The sequence below is a fragment of the Drosophila yakuba genome, chromosome 3R, assembly GCF_016746365.2.
Source record: "Drosophila yakuba strain Tai18E2 chromosome 3R, Prin_Dyak_Tai18E2_2.1, whole genome shotgun sequence".
Taxonomy (NCBI): domain Eukaryota; kingdom Metazoa; phylum Arthropoda; class Insecta; order Diptera; family Drosophilidae; genus Drosophila; species Drosophila yakuba.
Window position 1 is genome coordinate 11,215,581 of NC_052530.2, and position 15,518 is coordinate 11,231,098.

The window sequence follows — 15,518 nt, forward strand, 5'->3', positions numbered from 1 at the left end:
GACTTGTTTCAAATCAATTCAATCATATTCGTATTGTTTGGGATTTTTCAAGCTAGCTTATCGTGCCAGAACTTCAACACAACCCTAGCAAAGAATCGATATTTTACAGGCCTGCGCGCTATCGATACCGTTGGGAGTGTCATCACTATTATTGAAACTATTCTGTCCAGGCAAGGTGTGCGAAAAACGTTTAATCGCTAACAGCGACCAATTTGCTGATCTGTGGCGGTATTCCAGCAGCATGCACGGATACTAGGACGATCCGCACCCAGCGAGAGTGCAATGACGGAGAATACAGAGAAAGAGGCGAGCGTGGAAACGCCGCAAGTGGCGGGGTCTCGGCCAAATCCTTCGGATCAGGAGCCACTTGCCATGGTCGAGGTACCGCCAGTTAAGGTAAAGAGCGAACAACCGGACGCAGAGGTGGAGGCCAAACTCCGGGCCCTGAATGCCAAGATCAAGGCGGAGATGGTGACTTTGCAGCGGAGGAGCAACAGCAAAGAACTGGGAAACAGGGACGAATCGGGGGACAGCGAGAGCTCCGCCTCGGCGGACGACAAGAAGGACATTGAGCCGGTGAAGTCCTCAAACGAGATCCTCGCCGAGCTGTTCGGCGTATTCAATGCCGCTCCTCCAGAGGAACTGCTAGACGACAATCTGTTCAAGAAAAAGAAAAAGGTCAAAAAAGAAAAGAAGGAAAAGAAGGCAAAGAAAAAGAAGACGGCCAAATCGGATGGCGAATGTAGCGATTCGGAGGCGGAAGGCAAGCACAAGCATAAACGTAAAAAGCACAAACACAAAGACGGCAGGGTCAAAGACAAAGAAAAGGATCGGGACCGGGATAGGGACAAATCCAAGGAGAAGGATCGGGACCGGGACAAATCCAAGGAGAAGGACCGGGACAAATCTAAGGAAAAGGATCGGGACCGCGTTACGGAGAAATCAAAGGAGAAGGATCGGGACAGGGATAGGGCCAAATCCAAAGATAAGTTTACGGCAGCACAAGCACCCTTTGAAAAGGAGAAAGAAAAGTCTGAGGGCAGGAAGCGCAGCGCTGTGGAGCCTGCCAGTCATCCGGAAAAGAGGGAACGACATGAGAGGGACAAGCAGCGCGATTGGGAACGAGAAAGGGAACGGGAAAAGGAGCGTGAAAAGGAACGGGAGAAGGAGCGTGAAAAGGAACGGGAAAAGGAGCGTGAAAAGGAGCGCGTCCGCTCCCACAACAGCTTTTACAACGGTCACCGTGAAGCGGATCGCTCGAGAGGATCTGAAGCTGCAAGTACGAAGGCACGGCAGGAACCAGATCTCTCCGATATCTCGCTTTCCGATGAGGAGTCGTTCCTTCGGGAAAAGGCTTCAAACGGACGCAGACGACCGCACAACAGCTTTTATGACGGAAAAGAGGAGCCCACGGTTTCACCCAGGCGGAACGTGCGCGAATCCAACTCCAGGAGGAATCGAAAGTCAAGATCTCGGTCTCGTGAGCTCGTAATCGACAAAAAGCGTTTGCTCGAGATTGCGCGACGAAATGCCATTAACATGTTCAAACGGGGAACAATGCCCGGCGTGGCTAACATGACGGCGGAGGTCAAGGACAAGGTGCTGGTCAAGATGCGTTACGGAGGTCGCACTGTTCAAGACCTGACCGACTTCTGCAAGAAAATCTCCAACGGCGACGGACTGTCGGATCTGAGTTCTGAAGACGAGTCCGATGTGGACAAGAATGGTAATGCGAAGGCCTTTCATCATCCCTTTCAGCTGAAGGAGCGCGAGCCAATTGTGATGCATATACGAAACTCAACGGCACTGGTTCCAGCACCAACTCGGATCGACGAGCAGACAAAGGCCATAACCATGCAGTTCCCGGTTTCTTCGGGACAGACCCATCGCAATAATGAGGTGTGGGTGCCGGTGGAGCGTAAGGACTCGCTAGTGCCGTTGCCCTCCCTTCCGCCAGCCAAACAGGCTACCAATATGTTCAAGGAAACGCCGAAGAACGTATTCGCGAAGTCAATACCCTCGCAAGAGCAGCAGGAACCCGCCTTTAAGTCACTGGGAGGAGCATCCCTAGTCCCACCCTCAGCTGTCACTCAATCGCCCACTCTTCCTCAACCAGTCCCGCCACCCGCACCAAAGGAGTCCGCCCCTGTGGCTGCTCCCTTCGTTCCCGAGGTGCCTATACCGTCTACAACGGCTGTAACACCTGCGCAAAGTGCTTCCATTTTTCCGGATGTGACGCCGCCCTCCATGGACGTATCCAGCATAATCACCCAGCGTCTTAGTGCCATACGTCGCCTGCAGGTGAGCTTCAAAACCGTTTGTCATTTCACGGGATGATTTAATAATCCGATTATTATTTAGGACAATCCTGCCGATTCTGAGGCTCTGAAAATGATGTACAATGCGCAACGCAACATGTCGTCTTGGGCCAACTCAAAGCACCTGCCTGGTCAGTTTACGGGGAGCACGGGCGCCCAGGTGATGAAGGCCCATGAGCTGAACAGCGGGCCGCAGCTGTGGGTGCGCAAAGACCAAATGACCTCCACCAAACCAGTGACCGGTGGCATGGGAATGGCGCTGCTGCAGAAGATGGGCTGGAAACCGGGCGAGGGATTGGGCAGATGTAAAACTGGATCTTTGCAACCACTTTTGCTAGATGTCAAGTTGGACAAACGCGGCCTGGTGTCGCGCGACGACTTAAAGCCCCCCCAAATGCGGGCGTCAGCTGCCCAGCGAAGAAATAAGAACATGGCGGTACCAGTTGGAGCAGGACCCGGTCCACCGGGGCAGGGAGCGGGACCTGGACCGGCGGCGCCATCGCCACTGGTCACCCAGGATAAGCATCCCGTGTGTGTGCTCAACGAACTGACCTCGAAGAACAAGTGGACGCCGCCGCAGTATAAGCTCCGTCAGGATATCGGACCTGCTCACAACCGCTCCTTCCTTTTTTCGGTCGAGATTAACGGACAGACTTATACGCCGGATCGCGGATGCAACAACAAGAAGGAGGCGAAACTCAACGCAGCCACCTTATGCTTGCGAGCCTTAGGCATCCTTCCGCCCAGCTAGTGATCACACTTCGAATAGGCTAATTTCTAGATAGTGAATATAAAAGAAACCCCAAACTGTACATAAAAGTAGGCCTAAGTTAAAGTTGTAAAGTCTTGTTCGTCTGCTTTGGTGGAGAGACAAATATATTTATAACATCTGATCCTAAACTCTGTCAAGCCCAGTCTTAATGCTATCTGTTAATTTGACTAGAATTACTAAAATTTGATTTCCCCCTTTATGAATATTTTTTTTAATTTTACAAACTATTTACTTAAATGCTGTTCCTGATTTAAGTTGTATATTATCTGTATATTTTTAGTTCCTTAAAGAAATGCCAGTTTCGTATTTTAGTTGCATTGTTGAAGTGGTTTTCTTCCCTCAATAAATTGAACATTTTAGTTGACACATTATTTCTGCAAGTGTAATGCCCGTTATTCGCGATTCAATGTTTTGGGAGAGAAGCTTTAACGCGCGAGCTTTGATTACCCACCCGCCTCACGGGGCTTTTGCGCAAGTACACAAACAAAGCCAGCTGTTCCGAGTGGGCTAAACAACAGTGGGCCGTGTGGGCTGGGAGTGGGAGCACTGGCGCTGCAAGTTCCAAAAGATTGCTCCGCGACGAAGGTCAGTTCACGCGGAAGCTCGAACTTCGTCGGATGGCGAGCACGGACCATTGGCTTGGCTAGTGGGCGCAGCAGGACACGGGCCACAGGGAGCGGAGGAGCGGACCAAAGGTCGTCACCCGGATACAGACAAAACTTTTCCGAGTGCCCCAGTCCTCGTTTGCCCAATTTCCCCCCCAGCAGCATCAATCAGCTTCAATCAGCATCCAAATGCCTGCAAAACGTGCGCAATAATATTTGTTGTGAAAATATCCATGCCACCGTGCAAATGCTTTTTTGGAGCCACTGCGTCTTGGCATTTGGTGGTTGGGGCTGCGGATTTGGTTGTGGTTTTCGCATCGACACACGCAAGCAGCAGAGCCAGCGTAACTCGTAAAGTTGCATAATTACCGCACATGAATGGCTGGCGCGTCGAGTTTGGGCGTTGCAGTTGCAGTTGCATTGGCCACATATTGTTGCCAACGTTGTCGCCGCTTTTGATGCACTGCCGCATTTTCGCTGGCCACTTTGTTTGCGGCCAACGCCATGGAAACGTGCCGCACCTGTGCGATTTCCATGTTCGTGTGCGATTTCGAGAGTGGCGTAAACAACAGCCACTTCCTGGACCTCCATCATCCCAACTGCTGGCCCAGCGAAATGGCCCAGATTCGCCTCCAGTTGTCCAACTGGAATCTAAAGGTGAGTGCTCTGGGATAAATGGGATTTAAGATCAGGAAGACTCCAGTATGGGTTCATATCACATATGATATATCTTTGGGACTTGGAGTCTCAAAATATTTCAATCTGGGAATTAGTATCACTTTACCGCTCCCGATTTCTTGCTGTGTGCCAAGCAGGTTGCTTTGTAGTTTCCTCACTGTTGAAAATGCAACTTTTCGCAAGTGAAAGTTGTGTGTGGGCCACGTTTTCACAAACAAGCCACTTGGGACTTAATTATACATAGGATGGTTATTTTCCTGTCAACCCCAAAGCTTTGGGAAATTGTCAATCTTTAGTTTTCCGGAACCACAAATTTTTCAAAACGCTTGACTTCTTACAATGGAATTTCCATTACATAAATGGGTACAATTATATATTATCCATTTGTTGCCAATGAAATGCACAGCTATTCAGTGATATTCCAAAATCACGAAATTACGAAATATTATAATATATCTTGACTACCGCCCGATCGATTTCATAGGCAATCCAATGGGTTTCCAGCAGATAATCGCCTTCAGGGAAGGGCAGCACCTTCGTAACTCTGTGGTTCACAAAGTCTATGGGAACCTTGTCCAAGAATAGGTCGTGCTAAAGTACAAAATGATATTAAGTGGTTTGTAGTACACAAGGATATACTCACATCATAGGGGCAGGAATGGTTGAGATTGGAGTGGGAATTGAAGAATTCGAAAAAGTATTTCCCCACTGGGTTCGACTCGGGGTTTCTCAAAAATCTACACGCATCCAGAGTGATATTGAACATAAAGGGCCTGTAGCCGCTAAATCGCTTGTACAGTATCCCATTGAACTACATAGAATTAGCATTAAAAGTGTTTTATTTGTTTAATATCTGCGTACCTTGACTTTTGTAACTGGCGTTTTGAACAAGTTCACTTTTAGCGTTATGTACTTGTAGCTCCGATTCACAGACCTTAAATAGCAGAATTCAAAATCCGCGAAGGTTTTGTCGAGGGAAGTGCACTGCAGGTTGGTGAATTCAAATTTGCAGGAGATCTGCAAGAAAATCGATTAGTTAAATGCAGTTTATACAAATTTATGATAGCAACCTTTTCAGCCATAAAAAGAAATCCTAAAATGAATATTAATTGGCAGCGCGGATACCTCAACATCGTGCATTAATGTCACAACATTAACTAAACTAAATTGGATTTTAATATATTGCAAAAGTAGCACTTCAAAAAATATATATCAAACTACATTTCATAATAATGTAGGAAGTCCAATTACTATAGGTAATTTAGCATCGCAAAGCGATTGGATTAATTGGATGGTTATTAAAATATATAATGTTCCAATGTTCCATAAAATTACTCAATTATGCAGCAGACTAAAACCATTGAGTTCATTTCAGATCTCTCCCAACGACGGACTGCCCCAGAAGATCTGCAGCGACTGCTTCACCAAGTTCTGCTCGATCCACGCATTCCGAGTCGCCTGCCAGGAGGCACAGCTGAAGCTGTCCAACATCTACGACAAGATCGATGCCAGCAGCCTGGAAGATGAGCACCACGAGGACCAGAACCTGGAGCAGGCGGAGGAGCATCAGGAATCGGAAACATCCAAAGCAACAACGACGGTTTCAGCCGAAACACAACCTAACACTGCCAGTGATCCCATAGAGATTTTTGTGGATGCCGTAGACATCGACGAGGCGGAGCAGGAGGAGGAGCCGTATGATGAGAAGTTGGACGAACCTATCACAGAGCAGTCTCCTCCCCCGGAACTGACCATCAGCTATGCCTGCAAGTTCTGTCTGCGCCCGCAGGAGAGCTACCAGCTGCAGCAACTCCTGCTGGAACACATCAACGCCAGCCACGATCCGGAGCAGCCGTACAATTGTCCGGAGTGCGAGGCCCGTTTCCAGGACGCCGCCTCGCGCACGGTGCACCTGAAGAGCTGCCACGTGGAGAAGCAACATGCGTGCGGGGTGTGCGGCAAGAAGTACGGCGACAGGCACAATCTGCGCCACCACGTGGAGAAGTACCACTCGGAGACGGACTTTGAGTGCGCGCTGTGCGAGAAGCGCTTCTACACCCGCAAGAGCCTCAACTACCACATGAAGTGGCACAATCCGGAGCGCCAGTTCAAGTGTCGCCACAGCGGCTGCGAGCGACTCTTCATCAGCCAGAGGCATCTCATGTGCCACGAGGCCACCCACTCGGGCACCAGCTCCCGGAAGAGCGAGCACTGCGGCTTCTGCGGCAAGAGTAAGGATCACCAATTGCACTAAGCCTCCCAAATAATGCCAAATGAGCTGAATATTGCTAATACGCAATGCTGACCAATATCTATTATTATAAGTAATTAAGTTTAGATTCCGTGTTATTGTTATCCACACAGCATTCATACATCTGAAGACCCTTCGCTGGCACATTTACAGGCAGCACGGCGGCGAGAAGCCCTACAAGTGTGCCAACTGCACGGAGGGTAAGTCAAGTTGGATCCTCCGGTTCGGGAACACCCTCACAGGATCTTCTGCTCCTGTGGGGGGCGGGTATTGGAAAATCCATCGATTTAAACAATTCACAAACATGAGCATTAACCATATATCAATCTGTCGCATCATATATATCAATCAACATTCTCACATCCAACAAGCGCTTTAAGAACATAGAAACTGGGCCAAGACCGGCTGCTTCTGCCGCCTTATATAGTGTGTTAGTCAAGCCAAGAGCAACGGTAAAGATAATGGCTAACCCAGCTCCATTTTGTTCACCTGCCACCTTTTTAGCCATCGCATGCGATTAACGAACGGCAAACGTTTTGTACTTTGATTTCCACTTAGCCACCTAGCGTTTTTACCAATTAAACCAATCAAAACCCATCAACCAAATGCATAACCAACTCCATCCACCGTACGAATCCCCGGAGAGCAGCATGCCAGCAATTTCATAGATAATCGTCCTGCATTTAAGGAATTTCATCCATTATTGAAATATACATACATATATGATTTTGATTTTAACAAAGTTCACATCCTACCTTCAGGGCGATGCATATTTTCGAGTTTTCTACTTCATGACACCCTACGATTAGCCACCCTGTAACACTGTACCCATGGATACCAAACCCATTTTGTGTCCACTTCCACAGTCTTTGCATCCTATGCGGAGAAGAGGATTCACATGCTGGAGCGGCACAGGGAGAACCTAACGGCCATCGAGCGGAGTGAGTGCATGCTGTGCCGCCAGCCCTTCTCCAGCGAACCGGACTTGATCCACCACATGTCCGCGGAGCATTTGCAGCGACCTGGAGCTCCAGTCATCGCGAACAACAAGCGGGTGCTGCAGCAGAAGCGGGAACGCCAGTACTCCGGACTCTTTCAGTGCGGCAGCTGCAGCCAGCGGTTCAACATGAAGTCCGCTCTGGAGCGGCACGCCGCCGTGCATTCCGAGAAGGATCGACCACACGCCTGTCCACACTGCTCCAAGCGGTTCAAGCGCGCCCAGGACATGAAGTGGCACATCAAGACGCACGAGAAGGAGAAGCCCAATGTGTGCGATGTTTGTGGCAAGGCCTTCGCCCTCAAGTATGTGCTCACCCAGCACCGGCTGAGTCACGAGGGTAAGCATGCCCAGATGTCTCTTTAAAGATCTCTAATACGTAGGTAAGCTGCAATCTTTTGCAGTCTTGGAGAAGAACTTCAAGTGCAACGTTTGCGGTCGAGCCTATCTGTTTGAGAAGTCATTGCGGCTGCACCAGCGAACTCACACGGGCAAAACCTACTACAAATGCGATCTCTGTCAGGAGAGATTTGTCACGCACATTAAGCTTAAGAGTATGTATGCGAGACCACTCAATGATGCACTTCCATCTAGATGAATGTCACTTCCAGCTCACATGCAAAAGACACACGCCTCTCAGCCGCACGCGGCGGACCACCCTCTGGATGATCTGATCAACATTGTGATTTCCTAACCAAGTGGAACAGCAAAGATATCTGTCATAGCCAAGCACAGCGCAGAAACTGCAATGCATTGCGAGCGTAGCTCTCGGAACTCAAGCCTACATAGACCATACACACATACATGTACCCTCCATCCACTCACTAGACCATATGCACGCAGCGATCCTAGGATCGTAGATGTGCTTAGAGCTTTATTTAGAAGATATCCGTAGGCCATAACCCGTGCATATATCTCTGTCCATTTCCTCTTCGATCGGTCCTTAAGGAGCGCTTCAGCCGCATATCTCTTTCTATCTCTGATCCATATTAATCTCACAGAACGCCTTCAAAACTCTCCAAGCACATATATATTTGACCACTTAGCGATAAGCGATAAGTAAGCAATGAGAACAAACAGAATGTTGTACGAGCAATCTAAGCTTTGCGGCAAACTTTTAATGCTCAAGAAATGCATTTATTTCCAAATGAAACCGAGAAGTATTTACAATAATTAACGAAAATGTATAAGAATATTTAAAATATCAATATACTATGGATTTTATTATAAGTAGTTGAAGAAATATTTACCAAATTCATGTTCCGAATAAACATTCATTTGACCAATGTTTGAATTGCCGTTACTTTTTGAATTGCGCGCCACTAGTCGATTACTTTTGACAGCTTGCCAAAATACGTTTTTTTGTATCTTTTTGAGAACTATTTTTAAACAGCTGGTACTAATTTAGCGAGCAGTGCGCTCTGAAATAATTATTTTATTTATTTTATTGTTCTGAAATTTCTTTACTCATACTGAGTAAAAGTTCTAGCTAGAAATCAGGCAAAAGCTGCCAGCACCGCCTTCGTCCCCATTCGATAGTTGCGACCCGTGACTGCGTGAAGAATCAGTGACTAGTATCACCTGCGGCCAAACGTCGCCCATCTCTAGAGAACGTGAACACGTCAGTTTTTAGTTTATAATATTTATAAGCGAAAAGTTCAGTGCACAGCGGTCGCGATTTCGAACTAGAAGTGGCAGCAATGCCCACGAGGAGTACCAGCTTAACTCCATAACATACAGACGGCTAAAACAACCAGCTGACCAAGTCAGAAATAACCAAAATTACCGAAATAAACGCAGACGGCGCCGCAAGTTGACCAAAAACGGACGCAAAATCCATAACAGCGAGCTGAAAATAAAGCCGCCAGTGAAAGTGGATGTGCAAGAGGGGAAGCCCGCAGGGGAAGACAGTAGAGATTAGCAGCTGCCACGCCAAGCAGATCTGACGTGCGTGTCGATAGAGAGTCAACTCCAAATCACGCCCACACTGGTTTTCTGCGGGGGCATCTAAGTACACGTAGCCATCGTCATGGCCTTGCCATTGAGTGACCTGCTCATGATTGGCGGCGGCGAGAAGAAACTGGCCGCCTGCCTGGTGCTCCTCCTTCTGGAGCTCTTCCTGGAAGGTACGTACTTGAAATCCTTATCTCCTAAATCAGCCCAAATACACGTCATGGTTTCTCGCACAGGCGCCGAGTCAACGGCCAGTCCGGCGGACATTGAGAACCATCTGGAGCTGGGCAAGGAGTTCCTTGCCCGCGGACAGCTGTCGGATGCACTGACGCACTACCATGCAGCTGTTGGTAAATATAACTGCCTTGTACCCATGAAAGCTTTGGAATATCCATGACACTTTATTTATATTCAGTTTTTACCATGGCAGCTGTCTTTTATTTTGTATAAATTCACGTAAATTTACGTGGCATCGCTATGACATCGCTGGCTTTTGCCTGAAACTAAACATTTTATAAAGATTTTAATTATTTTTGCCAAACGAATCATAGAATCTTAGGGTTTGAATAAAACATAACCATTTTTTGCAACTGTCAAGGCCAACACACTGGTTATTTCCATATAGAAATGCAGTGGATAGGCAAACTTGTATCTTTTGACTTGAATTTGATTAAATTAATTTGCTAAACTTTTGGTTAGAGCTACCTTTATTTTGTGCACGGATATCCAAGCCTTTCGCTGCCCGCGGCTTTGATTTAACCTTTACCTTTTTCACAGAGGGCGATGCCAACAACTATCTGACGCTTTTCAAGCGCGGCACCGTTTACTTGGCGCTGGGCAAGACGCGTTTCGCCGTCCAGGACTTTAGCCGAGTCCTGGAACTGAAGCCAGACTTCACGGCCGCCCGCATCCAGCGTGGTGTTGTGCACATGAAGAGCGGAGAGTATGAGCAAGCGCTCCTGGACTTCGATCAAGTGCTTCAAGAGGAACCCAACAACGGCTTGGTGCTGGAGCACTACTCCCGCTTGGCCCCTGCCCAGGAGCAGTGGCTCCTTGTGCAGCAGCTGATTCAGCACAGTGATCACCAAAACGCCATTTCAATGATCACACAATTGCTGGAGATCTCGCCGTGGGCGGTGCCGTTCCGGCAGGCTCGCTCCGATGCCTACATTGCCATCAATGATCCCCTGTCAGCCATTGCTGACTTGCGACAGGTGAACCGTCTCACCCAGGACAGCACTGAGGGTCACTACAACATCGCCCAGCTGCTGTACACTATTGGCCATGCCACGAATGCCTTAAAAGAGATCCGCGAGTGCCTGAAGTTCGACCCTGAGCACAAGCTCTGCTTCCCCTTCTACAAGAAACTGCGGAAGGTGGAAAAGCAGCTGGTTAACGCGGAGCAGGCGCGTGAGGAGAAGCAGTTTGCCGAGTGCATTGCCGCCGGAGAGGCAGTGCTGCGTAACGAACCGGAGGAAACAATGATCCGGTACGAGGGACACAAGGTGCTCTGCACTTGCTACACGGCCGACGAGCAGTTCGGCAAGGCTTTGCAGCAGTGCAAGGAGGCACTAGATATTATGAAGGATGCTCAGGTCTACTGTGATCGTGCTGACGCGTTGCTGGGCACCGAGATGTACGATGATGCCATACACTCCTTCCAAGCGGCTCTCGACCTGGAGGAGAGTAACACCCGCGCGAAAGAAGGCATCCAGAGGGCGAAGAAGCTGCAGAAGCAGTCAGAACGCAGGGATTACTATAAGATATTAAACGTTAAGCGCAGCGCCAGCAAACAGGAGATTGTGAAGGCTTACAGGAAGGCGGCGCAAAAGTGGCATCCAGACAACTTCCGTGACGAGGAGAAAAAGGTGGCCGAGAAGAAGTTTATCGACATCGCCGCAGCCAAAGAGGTACTCACGGATCCCGAGAAGCGTCGCCAGTTCGACAACGGCGAGGATCCGTTGGATCCTGAGAGCAATCAGCGTGGCGGCTTCCATGGCGAGCATCCGTTTGGACACTTCCAGCACGGGTCGCCGTTCCAGTTCAAGTTCCACTTCAATTAGTCAGCCAGCCAGCAGCCATTTGCTTTGTGATGTCCTAGCCGCGATCCCCGATATCCTTCAACGATTTTACACTGTTTGTTTTGTTCATTTAAATGGCGTGTAAATAGTAGCATAAAGCATAAATAAACCCACGGTCCGTTGTCAGAGAGTAGCACACACACACACAAATCGCAACAAAACACACTGAGCACTTACATTTAATTAGTTTATTTAATACAATACAATAATTATAATGTAGTACATTTTTCTAATTATGTATAAAAAGAAACAATATGCGAGAACAAGCAATTAAAGACTTGGCAATTTGAATTGAATATATGTTAATTTTGAACATGTTGGAATTAAAAGTAGTCTTAAGGTGCAAAGTCTTCATAAGTATTCCTTTGCTGTTGTCTAGGGTCAAAATGCGTGGAGTAACCAAAACCAAATGTTTTATCCTGATATGAACGCTTCTCAGGCGTTGGGCGTCATTATCACGTACACCATGGTGGCCAGCATCACTGACACTACCAACATCAAGTAGAATTTGAGATTATATTTTTGATCCAACGACACAGCCAGTGCACGGAATTGCGCCATGGGCGAAACCTGATCTTGGTGTCTTACCAGAGGTTTTCTGGCCTGCGGCGAGAAGCGCTTGTTTTGGAAATGACTTCTGATGGGCGGCTCCTCAACTTCGGACTCGCTCTCTGTGTCCATGCGTTCGCCTGCGGTGTCTGGCTGATCGTAGAACTGATTCAGCTGCGGATACAGAGTGTTTACTGCGGTGGTCGGCTGGAGGAGGCGACCACGGGCCAGGTTGGATCCACTTACTGGAACATTCTGTCGCTGGCGAATGGGTGCTGGAGCTGGCGCTGGGCCACCAAAAGGCCTAGCAGATCCACTGAAAGTATTTCTTGGCGAAACGGGTGAAAGTTTTGGGTTGAATGTCGATGCCTCCTGGTAGCTGGTCGAGTTTAAGTTGGTTTGGGTCAGCAGGGGACGCTCGAAACCCAAATCTGTGCGTCTGTAGGTCGGGGGTTCGATGCGTGGCTCGTATGTGGGAAGTCTGTGTGGAGTAGCGGCTGGCACATGGGGTCTTTCGTAGGTGTAGCTGCGTGGTATATCCTCCTGCTCGTACAGCGGCTGGTCAACTTCGCGTGTGTACGATGTGGTCAGAACTCCGGATTTGGTTAGGGAAACAGAGCGTCTAGGCTGTTGGTCGCGGGCGTACTTAAGCACCGGTGAGTCCACCATGTAGTAGTCATCGTCCTCTGACTGGGAACCCACATCAGAGACCGTGGTGGTAGTCTGCACAGATCTTCCCGATATTGAGGTGTTGTCTAGTCCGTAGGCGATTGTGCGTCGACTTTGTTCGCTGATCTTGTTATTGTTGCTGCTGGTGCGGCCTGCACTCCTACCGGGCGTACGACGTACTGGCTCCGATGTGGGCGTCGAAACCTGGCTACCGTGTACGGTTTCACGCCTTGGAGTTGCTTTCTTACTTGCAGTTTTGCTTTTGTTCAGCGGAACCCCGGTGATGGCGGCCTTCAGCCGGCGAATGATGACGCTGCGCGTGCTGTCCGTTACGGGAACTCCGGGCAGGCCGTGCTCCAGGCACTTGGCCAGCAGCTCCTTGTTGCCCAACGTGTCCAGGTAAGCAAGGTCCGACATTCTTTCTCGCCGTGGTGAAACTCAAAACAAAAATAGCAATGTCGTCACGATTGTTGCTGTTGCTATTAGCGATGACACGGCAGCGATAGCATGGTCTCCGGCGATGAACGTCTATCGATTGTTAGCTAAACACCTTATTTTGCAAAATTATAGCTAGAATCCTTAAACAAAATGAGATATGTACGACAGTACAAATAACTTTTTTGTTTCAGGTAGAAGAACTAAGTTGTTAAAGAAAAATTAAAACCATGCAAACTATATGCAATCGGAAAACCGCCTAATGTTCAGTGTTGTAAAATGTGCAAGACCAAACACGGCAGTGCTGCCAGACTACTGCGAAGGCGCCTTCTGCGGTATATTTCAACTAGCGCCCGACGGTCACACAGTTAGTTTTATGAAAATCGAACGCGCAACAGGTGTTCAATCGCAAACAACACGCTCGAATTAAACGAATCGCCGCGCGGAAAGCGCTCGCCAAGCCAAAGAAAACCCCAAGTCGCAGTGCGGAATACGGAGGAGCTATAGCATCATAGCATAAACAGTGGATTGTGGCAAAGCAATCGTTAATCATTTGCACCTGTTCGGCGCCCAACATTCCTGCACTTTTTTTGCGTTTCTGCGCCTGCGTGTGTGCCTCATTTAGTTTTCCCCATTTTGTTTACCTCCATCGCGGGTGTTTTGTAAAGTTTTCGCTTCGATTTCGAGCAAGAAAGCAAGCAAGTGGCTGGAAACATTCGACAATTTGCTAGCTGCAATTGCAGCATATTTTCCATTTAGCCAAGCCAAGAGCAAGGGAAACAACACCAACAACAGCAACAACAAAAACGGCAGCAGTAGAAGCAGCAGCATAAACATAAACCAAAAAACCGGTTAAAGCGGACAAGAGTGAGAGAGGCGCCCCAAAAAGAGCAAGCGGGACCAAACACTCATAAAAAGGTGAAAAAAAAAACAAAAACAACAACGTATAAAAGTAGATAAATAATAAACGAAAAAATAATATTCTCGGATTTTGGTTTTTGTTTTTTGTTCCACGCAAACCAAAAATAAGTGTGTTTGTTCTTTTGTTCAAACGTGTGTTGACATCGAGTTTTCCCTGTAAATTCCTTATCGGCCGATCAAATCGAAAGTGAACGAGTAATTGCCCTTCTGGTATTTGGTATTTGGTTTATTACATTTCGATATTGCTATTGCCCAAACTCTGCGCGTGGCCTCCTTCTTATCGGCCGACCAGTCCAGTCCACTGCACTCCACAAGAAGAACTACCTGTTGCCGCAACAATTAACACCAGGTGAGCAATAAAATCAACCCTTTTTACACTTCTGCAGCTCAAAGTGGCCAATAGGACCACCGGCTATTCTGTGAATATTGTTCACGTTGCACCTGCAACAAATTCCAAGGAATTCCAAGAGAATTTGTAGAATTGTACTCTTGAAAATATATTTCCACATTATCCAACAGTTCCCCTTAAAAGTAACCGTTGGCTTGACGGGAAAAATAGTTTCCCAATGTAAATTTTATATATTATGATTAGGCCTCAGTGATTTAGGTACATACTAAGTTTAATAGGAAATGTCATTAAAAACTCAACTGCAATATATTGGAAAATTAGGAAAATGGTCGCGCTGTAAATCTAAAAACTAAGTATTTCCATTTCGAAGCTACGTTTATTTTAGCCTTTTTTACAATCAACAATTTATGAACCTTTCCAAACGGCAAGGCTCATTTAAAATCGATAATACGTAAATTATGTTTACACATTTTTAAATGAGTCTCGAGTGCCGCTAAACCATAATTCGGTGCTATATTTAAGAGACTTGTATGAATTTGCCGATTTCAAGTAGCTTTAAATGTTATTTATTGCTACCAATACAATTCGAGTTGAGCAACTCATTCTATTCAGTCGGTCATTGTCTATATTTGGAACTGCCTGATAGCCAAGTCACGTGAGAGGCCTTCCATCGATAAGCCAAATTGTTAAGCCAATTGTTAACAAAAGATTAGCCCCATGCCTTGACATTAGGCAACCCGAATTGGGGGAATTGGTGGAAATTGGGGAATTCGCCACCGCAGTTCATTGACACAACCTTTGGCTGCTGTTTTTGCTGCTTTGCTGTTTTACTGTTTTGCTGTTGAACCCGCTCAACTTTCACTGAAAAGGCGGCTGGCCCAAAAGCGCCATAAATCGGCATAAATCAGCACGAAAACAACACACGCGACAAGAAAATGTT

At 47.6% G+C, this 15,518-nt stretch overlaps 6 protein-coding genes across 10 annotated transcripts in view; 4 read left to right on the forward strand and 2 right to left on the reverse strand.

Annotated features, from left to right (window-relative positions):
• The first annotated feature begins 120 nt into the window (after positions 1–120).
• Positions 121–3,461, forward strand: LOC6536387 (protein Son). Its single transcript, XM_002096933.4, has 2 exons — positions 121–2,301; positions 2,362–3,461. Exons 1-2 carry the CDS (start codon positions 283–285, stop codon positions 3,067–3,069), a joined length of 2,727 nt encoding a protein of 908 aa, XP_002096969.1. The 5' UTR covers positions 121–282; the 3' UTR covers positions 3,070–3,461.
• Positions 3,462–4,193: 732 nt separating this feature from the next.
• On the forward strand, positions 4,194–8,915 carry LOC6536388 (zinc finger protein 2 homolog). Of its 2 annotated transcripts, XM_002096934.4 has the most exons (6): positions 4,194–4,352; positions 5,749–6,604; positions 6,738–6,824; positions 7,491–7,961; positions 8,026–8,175; positions 8,233–8,915. In XM_002096934.4, exons 1-6 carry the CDS (start codon positions 4,200–4,202, stop codon positions 8,313–8,315), a joined length of 1,800 nt encoding a protein of 599 aa, XP_002096970.1. In that variant the 5' UTR covers positions 4,194–4,199; the 3' UTR covers positions 8,316–8,915. The 2 variants fall into 2 exon arrangements, 1 of the variants encoding a protein (XP_002096970.1); XR_005561642.2 differs by lacking the exons at positions 8,026–8,175; positions 8,233–8,915 and having other exon boundaries at positions 6,712–6,824; positions 7,491–7,628.
• Positions 4,542–5,385, reverse strand: LOC6536389. Its single transcript, XM_002096935.3, has 3 exons — positions 5,235–5,385; positions 5,017–5,184; positions 4,542–4,964 (listed from the first exon to the last, which is right to left on the reverse strand). Exons 2-3 carry the CDS (start codon positions 5,137–5,139, stop codon positions 4,809–4,811), a joined length of 279 nt encoding a protein of 92 aa, XP_002096971.3. The 5' UTR covers positions 5,140–5,184; positions 5,235–5,385; the 3' UTR covers positions 4,542–4,808.
• A 552-nt stretch (positions 8,916–9,467) lies between the features above and the next one.
• On the forward strand, positions 9,468–11,951 carry LOC6536390 (dnaJ homolog subfamily C member 3). The gene is made up of 3 exons (XM_002096936.4): positions 9,468–9,747; positions 9,811–9,924; positions 10,352–11,951. The coding sequence occupies exons 1-3, from the start codon at positions 9,651–9,653 to the stop codon at positions 11,635–11,637; spliced, it is 1,497 nt and encodes a 498-aa protein (XP_002096972.1). The 5' UTR covers positions 9,468–9,650; the 3' UTR covers positions 11,638–11,951.
• LOC6536391 (LEM domain-containing protein Bocksbeutel) lies at positions 11,941–13,375 on the reverse strand. 2 transcript variants are annotated; one of them, XM_015192239.3, is made up of 2 exons: positions 12,451–13,375; positions 11,941–12,378 (listed from the first exon to the last, which is right to left on the reverse strand). In XM_015192239.3, the coding sequence occupies exons 1-2, from the start codon at positions 13,288–13,290 to the stop codon at positions 12,091–12,093; spliced, it is 1,128 nt and encodes a 375-aa protein (XP_015047725.1). In that variant the 5' UTR covers positions 13,291–13,375; the 3' UTR covers positions 11,941–12,090. The 2 variants fall into 2 exon arrangements, with proteins under 2 accessions (XP_015047725.1, XP_002096973.1); XM_002096937.4 differs by having other exon boundaries at positions 11,941–13,374.
• A 300-nt stretch (positions 13,376–13,675) lies between these two features.
• Positions 13,676–15,518, forward strand: part of LOC6536392 — a 34,779-nt gene continuing 32,936 nt past the window's right edge. For all 3 annotated transcript variants that reach the window (XM_015192241.2, XM_015192240.2, XM_039376077.1), the window contains exon 1: positions 13,676–14,578. The gene's annotated coding sequence lies outside the window, so the exon portion shown is untranslated. The remainder of the gene's footprint in view (positions 14,579–15,518) is intronic.